The sequence below is a fragment of the Prunus avium genome, chromosome 1, assembly GCF_965620075.1.
Source record: "Prunus avium chromosome 1, drPruAviu1.hap1.1, whole genome shotgun sequence".
NCBI lineage: Eukaryota > Viridiplantae > Streptophyta > Magnoliopsida > Rosales > Rosaceae > Prunus > Prunus avium.
Genome location: NC_142284.1, coordinates 2,987,264 through 3,001,197, shown reverse-complemented (window position 1 = coordinate 3,001,197; position 13,934 = coordinate 2,987,264). Strand labels below are relative to the sequence as shown.

At 37.2% G+C, this 13,934-nt stretch overlaps 2 protein-coding genes across 3 annotated transcripts; both read right to left on the bottom strand.

The window, feature by feature from the left end:
* Nucleotides 1–490: 490 nt before the first annotated feature.
* Nucleotides 491–3,483, bottom strand: LOC110748962 (Tetratricopeptide repeat (TPR)-like superfamily protein). Its single transcript, XM_021948946.2, has one exon. The coding sequence runs from the start codon at nt 3,182–3,184 to the stop codon at nt 746–748; it is 2,439 nt and encodes an 812-aa protein (XP_021804638.1). The 5' UTR covers nt 3,185–3,483; the 3' UTR covers nt 491–745.
* Nucleotides 3,484–3,799: 316 nt separating this feature from the next.
* Nucleotides 3,800–10,231, bottom strand: LOC110748963 (AGC (cAMP-dependent, cGMP-dependent and protein kinase C) kinase family protein). Of its 2 annotated transcripts, none has more exons than XM_021948947.2 (14): nt 9,969–10,231; nt 8,663–9,049; nt 8,297–8,471; nt 7,581–7,664; nt 7,256–7,497; nt 6,927–7,146; nt 6,397–6,476; nt 6,234–6,318; nt 5,736–5,867; nt 5,526–5,639; nt 5,362–5,409; nt 4,625–4,709; nt 4,484–4,540; nt 3,800–4,242 (listed from the first exon to the last, which is right to left on the bottom strand). In XM_021948947.2, exons 2-14 carry the CDS (start codon nt 8,881–8,883, stop codon nt 4,139–4,141), a joined length of 1,647 nt encoding a protein of 548 aa, XP_021804639.1. In that variant the 5' UTR covers nt 8,884–9,049; nt 9,969–10,231; the 3' UTR covers nt 3,800–4,138. The 2 variants fall into 2 exon arrangements, with proteins under 2 accessions (XP_021804639.1, XP_088101077.1); XM_088244951.1 differs by lacking the exon at nt 9,969–10,231 and adding an exon at nt 9,605–9,783.
* Between the last annotated feature and the right edge of the window lie 3,703 nt (nt 10,232–13,934).

The window sequence follows — 13,934 nt, the reverse complement described above, 5'->3', positions numbered from 1 at the left end:
TTTGATAAAGGGAAAGCTTCAGATATTTGCACATTGTAATGGGATGGATCTCTTATTGGCTGCCTGTTTGGGAGGAAGAAGGCTACAGGAAGATTTTGTACCCATCCAAATTTGCTGCAAACCATTTCATATGTTGTTTTCAAAGCTGATTTTGCTAAACTCATGTGATGAAGCTTGAAGCCAGAAGCTAATCTTAAGGGAAAGAGTTTAGTATTTTGAACAAACACTTAGTTTTAATGTATCTTGACATGTTCCCATTATTGGTTGTTGGAATGTTGGTTTGTAAATTTTTAATTTCCTTCATGATATTAAATATGTAATCAGAATTTTTTTGTTTTATATGGAGATATGGCTACACTCTACATAAAATCATTTTATTTGTTGTTTTTTTTGCAATTGTATATATACAAAGGGAAGGGGCCTCATTTAGTTTATTGCCTAGGGCCACCGAAAAGTCAGGGCGGCCCTGCCGGTATTGCCTTTCAAAAATTGAGAAAATATGTAAATCTCATGACATTGATAATGAACATATCATACAACCCTCATCAAGTAAAATTGTAATTGTAATAAATAGAAATTTATGAATTTCAAACTCAATTTTTTGTACAGATTATGACTGCAAAAAAATAATTTACCTAATTTGTGTTGCTCCCTAAACATTCCTCCTCTTGTCCTAAATGTGTCAATGACTATGAGTCTGGCAAAAGATGCCTTTAATTAAGTTGGCATGATCTCATTGTTTATCTCACCAGTAATCGCCACAGGAACACTCTCCATCCTTGAAATGGTGAAACCTGCTATTATCCCTGACAATCATCTCTCTTCCGACGATCTTTGACATAAATTTTATTGCTGCGTGGCAGTCCACGCACACCCGAATGTTCTTCGTTACTCGAATTGTTGCCCCAGCAGGAGAGCTGATGATGCCAAATGCTATGGCAAGCCTTTCACTGTGGTGGTACAATAAGTACTTCTTTTGCTCCTCCTCAACATCATGGAGCACCTCATTTGTGTTGGGCACATACCCTTCTCGTTCCATCTGCTCCGAAATGACATCTAGAGCCTCAATTATATGATCATAATATGGGTGGGATTTATCTTCTGCCACAAAAGCATGAACCTTGTTTTTAACTTCAACCCAGCTGCAGGCTGGCTTCTTTTTCAAGCCCTTATCCCTCATACAGGTTCTCACTTTCACTGCATCTTTCCATCTCTTAGCAGCAGAATATACGTTTGACAACAGCACATAAGCTCCCATGTTCTCGGGATCAACTGTAAATATTTTCTCAGCAACCTTCTCAGCCAATTCAACATTCTTGTGAACTCTACAAGCAGCCAACAATGTTAACCATACACTTCCTGTTGGTTCTATATGCATGCTAGAGATAAACTGATAAGCTTCCTCCAACCTTCCAGCTCTACCAAGAACATCTGCAACAGCAGCATAGTGCTCTATACCAGGAGCAATATCATATTTTTTAGTCATGCTATTAAAATACTTCCAAGCTTTGTCTACCAATCCAGCATGGCTACATGCGGTCAATACAGCCATGAAGGAGACATAGTTAGGTTTTACTGCCTCTCCTTCCATCTGCTCAAATGAGGAAAAAGCATCAGGGGCATGACCGTGCAAAGCATATCCCATAATCATGGCTGTCCATGACACCATGTCATGTCGCTCCATTTTATCAAAAATCCACCTCGCTATCCTAATGTTACCACATTTGGCATACATGTCCACCAGTGAGCTCGCTACGAACACATTGTCCTCAAATCCCCCCCTAATTATATATCCATGGAGCTGCTTCCCTAGATGAAGTGTTGTCAAGTGAGCACAAGCTGGAATGGTACTTGAAAAGGATACTGGCACAGGCTTAATCTTACCCATCAACATCTGCCGAAAGAATATCAGTCCTTCATCAAACATACTATTCTGCACGCAACCTGCAATGATTGAGTTCCATGAAATGGCATCACGCTTAGGTAGCTGGTTGAACACCCGAAGCGAATCTTTAATTCGATTGCAGTTTGCATACATGTCAATTAAGCTACTCCCTATGAATACATCTGCATCAAACCCATGTCTTATTGCATACCCATGAATCTCCTTTCCCTTGATAACATCTACATATTCTGCAAAAACTGGAAGGACGCTAGACAAAGTGAAAGAATCAGGCTTCAAGTTGGCATTCCCCATATCTCTGACCATTGCTAAAGCTTCTTCATACATCCCATTCTGTGCATTCCCCGCAATCACTGTATTCCAGGAAACAATATCTCTTTTTGGCATCAAGTCAAAGACCTTTCTCACGCTATCCACTTTGGTACCTCTTTTGCCTTCCTTATGCATAAAAACCTTATTAACGTCCCAATTAAATTTATCATCAACTTCCCGGTATGCGTCAATTTGAGGAGATGCCTCTCTAGATGAAATCAAATTAACATTCCTGTCAATGCCCATTACCTGCACCTGCAACTTATTACTCAGTTTATTTGATTGACTACTATACAAAGTGTCACCACCACCCACTTCCCTCTTTGCATTCCCATCCGAAAGTAGCATCCTTCCCTCACTTTCTACCTCCAAAGACACAGTTCTACCACTCAATTCCATAGAACTACCTAAATCACTCCCAAATTTACTAACTTGATTTCGTTGAGGCATTCCATCAAACAACTTGGGCGCACTAAACCTCTGCCCACCAGTCTCAGCCAAAGCCTCTAACTTGGCGTACATATTCATAAGAGCATTACATGTATATAAATCACAATCCATACCAAACCGAACAATGCACCCATGAACTGACTCACCAAACCTCAAGTCCTTAATCAATGTGCATGATTTAAGCACAGAAGGGAACACATTGTGATCTGGGTATATGCCAAGAGCCTTCATTTCTACAAAGGAAGCCAAGGAATGGCGGCAGAGGCCATGGTAAGTGTAGCATCTAATAATGGACTTCCATGCAAGAGTGGTGGGAGGAGAATGGAAGGTGTTGAAGAGAGTGAGGGAGTCATGTAAGAGGTTCAAGTTTGAGTAAACAGAGAGCACAAAGGACAGGTCAGGAGGTGAAGGGCCTTTGGTTTTGAGGATTTGGGCATGGAGCTGTTTGGCCTGGGACTGGGATTTAATGGTGCTGGGGTTCTTGAAGAGGGTTTTGAGCAGTGTTTGGATGGAGCACATGGGTTTTGCAGGTTCTTGGTGATTGGGTTTTTGTTAATGAGGCTGGCTACAAGCATTGTTGTTTTGGGTTCTTTGATCGCTTCCCCGAGATTAGATGTATACTTCGGTTGCGGTGTCTTCCATGAACAATTTTGAAGAACCGTTTGCTACTACGACGTACCACACTCAGCATATTAGGGATTTTTCTGATTCTCTCGACTCAATTAAGTTTTCATGGTCTCTTTCATGTTTTTACATAGTCAAAAACTACTCTTACATAATCTAGGGGTAGGGAGATATAAACTTGAAGCAAGGAATAGACTCACTGCCATGACCAACTGCCAAATTCACGTCTTTCATTATCTTTTTCATGTTGGATTTAAACTCTTTTTCCAGCAAACAAATTTTGTTTCTTCAAAGTACCATTTTTTAAGCCTAGTAAAAAGCCGGGGAATGAAATGAATGAACAACATAATACAGAGACCAACAGAAAAAAGGACCAAAAGAAAAAACAATGACAACAATAAAGTAAGAATTAAATATTGTGTTCTGTACACTCCAAACCATTAGATGGCATTCTTGTTTTGCTGTCCTCTACAAGGGACTGATTTAGTCGGGTAAAAGGTAAGAGACTAATGATCCAATTTACTCTTTTCATTATATAGCATTGGTATGATAATCATCAACACAAGTTAAATACATGAACAAATATGTGGCAATTGTACATTGCATCTTGACAAAGGGAGTAAAAATAAAGAATACACAACGATTTTCAAAGAATATATACTTTGCAGAAAATATGTGACAAAAAAGCAACATAGCAGACCAGACCCAGACCCAAGAACTAACTAATATGCCAAACCATTGGTTTCTGAGGCCTTTGCCCCGATCTAAAGATAAATTAATCACCGAAAAAACATTCTCTTTGGTTGGAACTCTACAGCCACTGGAAGTTATGAGAGAAACTAGTGCACATCATTGGGATTCACTCTGTTTCTCAGGGGCTTCTAGTTGGGGAGGGAGGAGCTTCATAAAGCTTCCTTGAGCAGGTTGATTGGCAGCCATAGCGGACTCATCATCTGTCGACAAAACAAATAATGTCCTTATGTTTTGGAGACTATGCCAAAGAAAATTAAAGGATTCTAGCACATGTTCCAGAACAATAAGAAAAAGCAAACACTTAGGTTATAAAAAGCAAACATATTAAATAAATGAACCATTCAGTTTCAGAATTCACAATATGTATCACTTCACTCTTTGCAGCACATGATGGATACTATTTCATATGAGCGAGGAAAACAACTTATTAGAATATCTTACCGAAAAGGGACTTGATGGAAGGCCGCTTAGATTTTGTGCTCTTCTTCTTCAATTCAGCTGCAAAAATTAATGCATACAATTAAGAAAAGTCGATTCAAAAGAGTACATAGATACGCTATATAAAAGGATGGAAGGTAATACCAATCCCAGGCAATTGATTATCATTTACGATTTCAAAGTTCTTGTATGTGTAACCCACAAAGTTGACATCTTTAGAAGACAGCATCTACATTTGACACAGCAACCAAAACATTAGCAGTGACCATTGTTTATTATAAAAATGATACACATGATTTACAACTCAGAAAAAGTACATAGATCCTATGTTAATCCTATAGCTCGTTATCATGCAAAAGTACTTATTTTCCTATAGCTCGTTATCATGCAAAAGTACTCATTTTCCTAAAAATATGACACTAAATATTATGGGCACACTGACCAACCCATATACTGAAGACACCATATTACTCAATGGAAAACTCATGAACCCATTTACTTCTATATTATGATAAATGTCCTCAGGGTCCTGCAATCAAGTGCCCACCACGCGTAGAAAGGAACTAATATATTCTGTTTAATCAAAAAAGGAAATTATTATTCATTCCAAAGAAAACATTCAAATTTTTTTTTATAAAAAACTTTCTTGAAAAAGGTTGAAGAAGTTGCAGTTTTGGTAAAGCAATTTCTTCTAACCAAGCAGCATCAATGTTTGAAAGAAAATTCAGAAACAGGAAAGAGTCCAAAGAGAGGTGAAACAAAGCAGGATTAGCTAACGAAATGCTCAAGCAACAGAAGCATTATGTGATACAATGACATAAATATTACGAGAGCAGCGCTCCAGCATCAAAATGCATATAACTGAAACTATATGCACCAACCTTTCTCCATGGACCAGATCTAGTTGAACTTTCAATCTGGTTGTCACCCTACCACCAGCAAATAAGGATAAAGGGACAGAAAGGGTTAGCAAAAACATGCCCAAGAATGGCTAATCATGCTGTGTACATACACATACACATACATATACGAAACTAAAATCTACCTCTTCAAACTTCTCAAAGTTCTGGGTATCCAATTCATCATTGACTTCGGGGATAAATGCAGCCTTCATTTGATACAATTTGTCCCATTCAATGCCTTTAAACCAGGAGTGAGCCTGAAAATAACAAGGCCAACTAGTTAATTTCACCAGTTACCAGTCCAATTCTAACAGTAAATTAGAGAATCTAGAATAGGACACACCACACAACACCTTTATTTCATCTGCCCCTTTAGTTCCAAGCCTCTGATCAACATTACATAAGAGTTTACTAATGAGATCCTTTGCTTCCGGAGAGAGTTTGGCTTCTTCAGGAAATTTCAAATGAGTTCTCCAATTAACTATCTGGATAAATGAGAAAAGAGGTACTGTTCAACCATAAACGACAATATGGACAAAAATAATGAGAATGGGTGAATAAAGAGTAAGAAAATAAAACAATTAAGACATAATCCAAAGTGTGATTCTTTTTTCTTTCTTTTTTTGGGGGTGGGGGGCGAATTGTCAAAAAGCACCAGCAAGACAGAAATTATGAGATATGTTGAAGCCACACTCCAATCACCAGAAAGCAAGCTCCATATATGATATATTCATGAGTACAAAACTGCATCCCACCAGTGTCAATATTACCACACATATATCCTAAAGCCATAGCTTGGTATATGTTGGCATATCAAATGAAAAGTAAACACTAGTCCCCTTGAAAATTACCTTCCTGCAAGTTGACATGGGCTCATCTGAATAAAAGGGTGGATACCCCACAAGCATTTCATACATAATAGCCCCAAGCGACCACCTGGAAAGTATTAACAATATCTCAGCTGTATGTAAAGGCAAATTTGAAAGAAAAAAAAAACTAGTCTTATACACTGACCAATCACATTCCATTCCATATCCTTTCTTCAGCAAAACCTCTGGGGCAATATAATCCGGGGTTCCAACAGTAGAATAAGCCTGCAACATGAATAACAGTTTGAAAACCCCAAATCACATTGACGTCCAAAAGGATGGACTGGAGATATCTCTAGGTATATGACATTTCTACGCATATCTTTATAGACAAAAAAATGAGGAAATGCTATTTGAGATAGATCAGAGTGAAATGGGGTACATGGAGATGTAAATAGGCATAGGAAGTCACACGGAATTTGGAACCATATGGTTACTCGAGATAAGGACCCCAAGTAGTTCATAAAAAGGACTCATGTAGTAGATCCCAAACCTTGTCGGTTTTTTTAATGATAAATTCTCAATGGAGTCTGTTGAGTTTAAACATTTACAGTAATTGCGTAGGATACAAATCCTCCACAGTAAGGACTTAAACAAGAGGATGCTGGATTTGTATTAACATTGTCAGTACTATAGCAATGATAGCCATATCAGGAACATGGTACTAGAACTTACAAGCATCCTCCTGTTTCTCTGCCAATGCTGCAATTGCTCCTGTTGTGTACGTTTTGGTGCTGCAGGGCGTCCATCACTTTGAAGAGCCCCACTAAGATTTTTTCCCACAGAAAAATCCTTTTCTTGGAGATTACTGCAATCTAATGGTTTACATAATCCAAAATCCGATAATTTCATGTGACCATTTCTATCGAGCAGCAAGTTGTCAGGCTTGATATCCCTGTAACATATTAACATGGAAAGGAACATTCCTCATGATAGGACATAAAAATAAGATAAGAAGGCATATAAATATGTACCATGAGATAATAATATTACAATCAATTTACCTATGAATGTAATTATGTTTATGAATGGACTCAATAGCTAGGACCGTTTCCCCAACATAAAACCTGGCCTCATCTTCTGTCAATGTATCTTTGCGCATCAATAAAGTCATCATATCTCCACCGGGAAGATATTCCATAATGAGATACAAGTACTCTTCGTCCTGGAAGGAACAATAGAGCTTGACGATACAATTACTGTCAACCTCTGCAAGTAGATTCCTCTCAGCTTTCACATGTTCAACCTAAACAGAAAGATATCTATTGCACTAAGCCACCAAAGAAAAAAAAATATTAGATTGAAGAAAAAGTTTGGGAAAATGAATACCTGGCCTCTACGAAGCATCTCTGATTTCTTAAGCTTCTTCATTGCATATACATGGCCTGTTGCTTTCTCCCTACAAACTCTAACCTGCACCAGAGAAACAAAATAGGTCACAAAAGAAAAAATAATATCCAATATGTTGATTACAATGTTGTAAGACAAAATGTATTAACAAAGGCCACTTTTGTTTCTCAAGATGAGTTATATATGCCAAAATCAGTCAGAAGAATCAATAAGTTGCAACTCCATGCAATCTAAGCTTGTACATGCAACAAGCCATATTTTCATACTCTTTGCAGTTAATATATGACATGAAAACTAACTCCCGGCCTGGTAATGTGGTCTGCTAAACAGAGCTGATGTGACATGTGACCTAACCCACGCACAGATGCCAAAACTCCCAAACCATAACCATAATGCCACCAGAGCTAAAAAAAAAAAAATTTCTCCTGCCCATCTCTCCCAGAATACCCTCTGTCATATTTAAAATGAAAAAGGATAGAAGAGGGAGAAGGTTTTTCTTCTACTGGTTTTTCTGGGAGGAGATAGGAAAAATGCATGTATATATATAGAACTTAATTTGCAGCCATGACCTATATAGACTACAAACACTATTGAAATGGTCAAATACAATATGATCACGTAAAAATTATGCCGCGGTACATGGATACAACAGGACAAAATGATACAGTACAACATTATTAAAAGAAAAGATATACCTCCCCAAATGCACCCTTTCCTATCATCGTTAGTGGCTCAAAATCATCAGCACCCATTTTATGCCTCTGAATACGCATATATTCTGTTTCCTTCTTTTCCAAGTACTTCAGCAAGTTACTTTGCTCTTCCTCGGAGACATCAGCATCAGCCAACTTCTTTTCTAGTACATTGCGTCTGTATTAAAAGTATGATCTACCGTTAGTCCGAGTCACGAAAATGGAGAAAACTCAACACTCAGGCAACTTGCTTTCATGGTTTTCATGCACCACCACTATAAAGAGAAGCAATAAGTAGTTTAGCAAGTTGTGTCAGACAGTTTTCTCTGTCTAACACAACCACTATAAAGAGAATTATTAAATTCATACCGCTCCTTCCTCTCTTGCAAACTTTTCATCTGCTTCTTGTAATGATCCTCTATATACTGCTTTGCAGCTGCAACCTTCTGCTTGGTTACATTTGAAGGCACTTCTTCCGTCGTTGGTGTTTTTGACCCCTCTTTCCCATTGCCTGTAGTATCCTTGTTCTTTGAGGACTTCACCTTCTCCTTGGACTTCAATTTTTTTAACCAAGACCTTACAAACTCCATTTCGTTCACTCAACTAATGTCAACCCACGCAACCCAGTCTTTTTAAGTATGCATTTTATCTCCCAGCTACTAAACTAAAGAGAACAAAATTCATCAAATAAGAGTCTCACAGAAACATCTCTATATCCATGTATCATTGTTTACCGCATTGAGGAATGCAGGTTTCCTGCATTGACAAAAAACCGAACACTAGTCACTTACCAAGTATAATTGAAATCGCATCCTCAATCAGTATACCTACTTTAACCAATTATAAACTAAACATGCACACCAGTTGGTTTCCAATGCCAAGTAACTTTCTCATTCAGAAGACGAACATGTCTGATCAAGAAAATGAGAAATACTGGAACAACATAGATCCTTGTCCAAAATAACTAAGCAGAAGTTTAATACTCTGGTTCATAGGGCCTGGTTATATACCCAATATCCCTTAGTAATTAGTATGCCTCGGATGTGGTATTCAATAACTACTTAACTGTTCCTACAAGTGGCTTTAGCACAATGTTCTGGAAAAACAGCTATCGAATCTGCCTACCAAGCACAAATTCATCCACTTCAATTTTCCAGTTGTAACCACAACAAAACAATCCCTTAAATCAGCTAAAAAAGCACACGCAAACAAAGAACACTTATCAAAAACAGCAAATCCACCATCCCAAAGTTACTATTTTCACATTGTCACAGCAATCAACAGACAAGCAAACCCCAAAACTCAACTCACCATTTCCAAAACCTCCAAGGCCAACCAGAACAGGAAAAAAAATCCTACTTTATGATCCAACAAATTCAACACCAAAGTACCCATGACATACGCTACAAGTAAACCACTTTCCACTCCTAAATTTCTCACCAACCAAGCCCATAAATTCAATCAACCAACAAAATAAAATTAAAGGAACAACAAAGTAAATCAGACCAGATTAGACAATGAGAGACAGTGATAGAGTCATACAAAAATCCCAAATTTATATAACGCAAAGAAGCAAAAGCAAATCAGAGAGTTGGGTTCTACAGAGTTGGATTCAGGAGAGAGAAAAACAATTAGAGAGAGAGAGAGAGAGAGAGAGAATGTGTAGCGTACGAACCGTAGGAAAAGTGCAGTAGAGGCAATGGTACAACACGCGATGTGGTGGAAGTAAAACCCTAGAGAGAGAGAGTTTGTTGGGTGTTGAAGAAGAAAGTGGGGAAGTGGAGGAGAGAGAGGAGCACTTGGTGTGTTCATGTCATGAGTTATGATTCTGATGCCTCCCCCATTCATTCATTTCCTCTCTCTTTTGCCTTTTCTTTTTTCTTTCTTTTTTTTTTCTTCCCTTTTTCAAAAGTTGCAACTTCCTTTGACTCTTTTCGTTAGCTCTATCACTCTCTCTATCTATTAATTTATATCAGTTTTTTTACTTTCTAGTCTAGTTTTTTATTATTTCTTTGTTCAGTGATTGTCTGACTCTGTTTCTGTGTGCATTTTTCTGTTTCTATATTTATTTTTCTATCTAAAAGATTTATGGTACTATTACAATTTTTTGTGGAGATTAATGTGGAAATAGTTCAGTTCAAGTTTTACCTTTACCTGTAAAAATGGGTAAGACAGATCTTCTTGTCGAATCAAAGCTTAATTGAATCTACTCAAATATCTCCCAGCTTGGGGCGGTCCGAAAAGGAATAATTGAATAAATTCACAACTTAATTATAGACCAAATATGAGCTTTAATAAAAGAAAAGATTAGGTTTTGTAATGTGGAAGCAGCTGACGTGAAATGTTGTCGTCGTCATGATATAGTCGCCGTCTTTTGGCCCACACACACAAGGATTTAGCTCCATTTGTTAGCCTTCTACATAATTTGGAGCTGCAAAGAGGGGAAGATATTAGGTTGCGTCAGGTTTGAGTTTAGCTAATGTGACACTATGGGTTTAGTTGATATGGCACTATGACTCTCTTCGAGTTGCTTGGGCAGATGTGGAGCGGTGGTTCTACTTCTTAGTTTGTTTTAATCCAATAATTTTCAAGAACTCTTTAGAGTTTGTTGTGGTATGTTTTCTATTTAGGAATTTTTTTTAACTTTCAAATTTCAATACGAATTTACCGTTTCTGCCTTTGCGCGGCGGATTTGTGTTGCATGTCTAAGTACATGTGCTTATAGTTGCTGAATCGAAGATTTTAGTGTTTTTTTGGGTTGCGTGTGATTCTCTCTAAATCAATTCAACATGTTGTTGTGTTTGGTCACTAGAGAAGATTTATCCATATTTGGCACCATAATTGCTTTGTACTTTCGTTTGTTCCTAATAATAACTATCGTTTATTCTAAAATATATATATATTAGGAGAGAAATTGGATCCATAAAACATATAGAGTTGTTTAAGTCAATGGACCAACTCTCCAATTCAAATTTGTCATCTTGTATGGTCTTTCTTATTTGTAAAGATTGACATATGGGAAACGACTTTGAGGTATGATTTGAATAGTTTCCTTTGTCCCGATTTCAAAGGAGGTTGGAAGTGGCAGTGGTGGTGGGAGTTGTAGCGCCTAATTCCCACTCAATTGAGTTTGCTAACGAATTCTTGGCAAATCACTTCTATTATACAACAAAGTTTGAAATCTACAAATAGCAAAATTCTATAAGAAAATTGTGTGATTGTTGAGGAGAAGAGAGAGTACATAGTTTCTGACATATTTTGGTATGTTAGCAACATAAAGTATATATAGAGAGCATAATGGCCAAAAGACATTGGTTGGTTTGTACCATTTCAACCAAAAGACATATTGATTGTTCAAAGACTTAACCAAATTTATTTGTGCGTAGACACTATAATATGATTTATCATACAATAATTAATTTATATATATAGTTCTTCTCTTATGCGGATGTCTGGACCTTATTACGGTGCGGAAGAGTATGAGTTTTTTTTTTTCCAAGAAAAGGGAAACTTTTAGTGAAGTCAACTGCTTACATTAGCATTGCCAGCCAAGGTGTTAAACAACCATGCTAGAGGGACAAAGCCCCAATAAAAACTATCAACTTCCCTACATGCAAAAGAAGCCACCTCGTGAGCAGCTTTGTTACAATTGCAAGGGGCAAAAACAAACAATACTTCATGGAATTCTCATTTCGCAGCCTGGATGTCGAAAAAGATACTCTCCACCAAGGCCTGAACTAGAAATTTTTATATAGGTGGGCTATTATTTCTTATATGAGTAAGGATCTAAATAAAATTCCATTTATTTTCTCATAGGAAAAAATTTGAAGCTAACTGGAGATTTGTTTGGATAGGACATGCTAATTTTTGCTTAGATGGATTGGGCTAATTTTTGTAAAATGAGGTGTAGTGCCTAAACATTAGTATTAAATTTATTTTTTCCCAAACTTTGCACTAGGCTAGAGCCCACCCACTCTAGCCATAGTGTAGTTCTGTCCTTGCTCTCCACCTCCACATCCACCGGCCGGTCCCCATTCACCATATGTATGGCCACTTGGGAATCAGACTCAACCGCCACTCAAGAGAAACCACCCTGTTGATAAGCTAACAAAACTGAACTAATAGCACAACCTCAGCAACGAGAGTTGATCCATACCGCATGTCTCCTTGACCTCCAGCTTGCATCATCCACCCAGTAAAATCACGAATTTGGGTCTTCCCTTCCTGACCACAAATCCCACATTTATTATCGACTAAAACGTGCTGATGCCGTAGGTTATCGCATACTGCAAGAGAGTTGGAACACCCTTGTGAAGTCCTGGATTTTAAAAAAAAAAATATATATATATATATATATATATATATATATATTATATTTTAGGAAAATAAATATTTTGTTACATAACTTATATATAATTGTCTTGGTACATGTTATACTTTCAGGAATATTATCATTAATAAATATATACTTTAAATACATATCCAAATATGTTTTAATATCATTGCACCTCCTGTATGTTATTGATATTTGGTGGCTAAGTTTAAAGGATTGGAGTGATCAACTTTGATTCATATTAGGGATAGACATGTCCATTTATTTATAGCTAAGCTAGGAGCGCTATCACCTTGTGAGTTGTCATCTATATATCTTGAATTTGCTTAGCTTTGAACACCTCCTGCTCTAATTTTTTATAGCTAGCAACATTACAATCATATGCACATGCCAATTGACACCACCTACTTGAAATGTTGACATTCCCCTTCTATCTCACCTTTAGCCAACTTTTATTTGTACTATAAATAGGGACCATTCCCTTAACTTATTTTTTACAACATGAATGGTAGTACGTGATAGAACAAGAAAGTGATAGAGAAAAGAAAGAAGAGGAAAAATATTAGAAAGTGTTGGTAGAACAAGAAAGACTTTGGAGGAACTCAAGGTGTTGGATTGTAGAGTTATCTTACGTTGTAAAAACATTGGAATCAAGGTAGGGGTTTCTTGGGGGCCTTTTACAGAGATTGTTTTAATTAAATTTCATGAGCATTATATTATGCGTGGTACAGTTTGATTGACATTCCTTGTATTGGGTGTATTTACGTACTCTTAACTATTTGACCAATGTTGGCATAATTATATATGCATTAGTGATATTTTAAATAGCTACATTGTTGTGGAATATATGGATATGTGAAATGGATAATTATATCATGTCATGGAAATTAGTTGAAGATGTTGGATGGAGAAAATACTGATGGAAATGATGGTAATGGAAATAGTCTTTTGTGTAGTTGAGTCTAACTCTTGGCAGGTACCAGGTCTCAGGGATCCCACAGTGCACATGGTTTTTATTGGGTGATTCGGGACTGGCGAAAGGGAGTTAGACAAGATAACTAACAAAATGGGAATTATGGGATGACTGAAATGGGTGTTAGTTCATATAAATGGGCATTCATGACCAAGTGGTATAAGTATGGTATGGGACGTGCAGGTTTGCTTGTCCAGTTATATGAATTAACGGGATTAGATTAAGAGTAGATTTCTTATTTATAAATGAAAGGTCTTATGCATTGTAACTTGCATCCTCTGGTCTCTTATATCTTGTCTCGCCTATTCTGCATTTATCGCATTTAGGGGGAGCAT

Coding starts and splice junctions, on each gene's coding strand:
- LOC110748962 (XM_021948946.2), bottom strand. CDS start 3,184: ATGTGCTCCATCCAAACACTGCTCAAAACCCTCTTCAAGAACCCCAGC.
- LOC110748963 (XM_021948947.2), bottom strand. CDS start 8,883: ATGGAGTTTGTAAGGTCTTGGTTAAAAAAATTGAAGTCCAAGGAGAAG. Junction 6,319..6,396: donor TATGGAATGGAATGTGATTG/GTCAGTGTATAA, acceptor AATACTTTCCAG/GTGGTCGCTTGGGGCTATTA. Junction 5,410..5,525: donor ACTTTGAGAAGTTTGAAGAG/GTAGATTTTAGT, acceptor TGCTGGTGGTAG/GGTGACAACCAGATTGAAAG.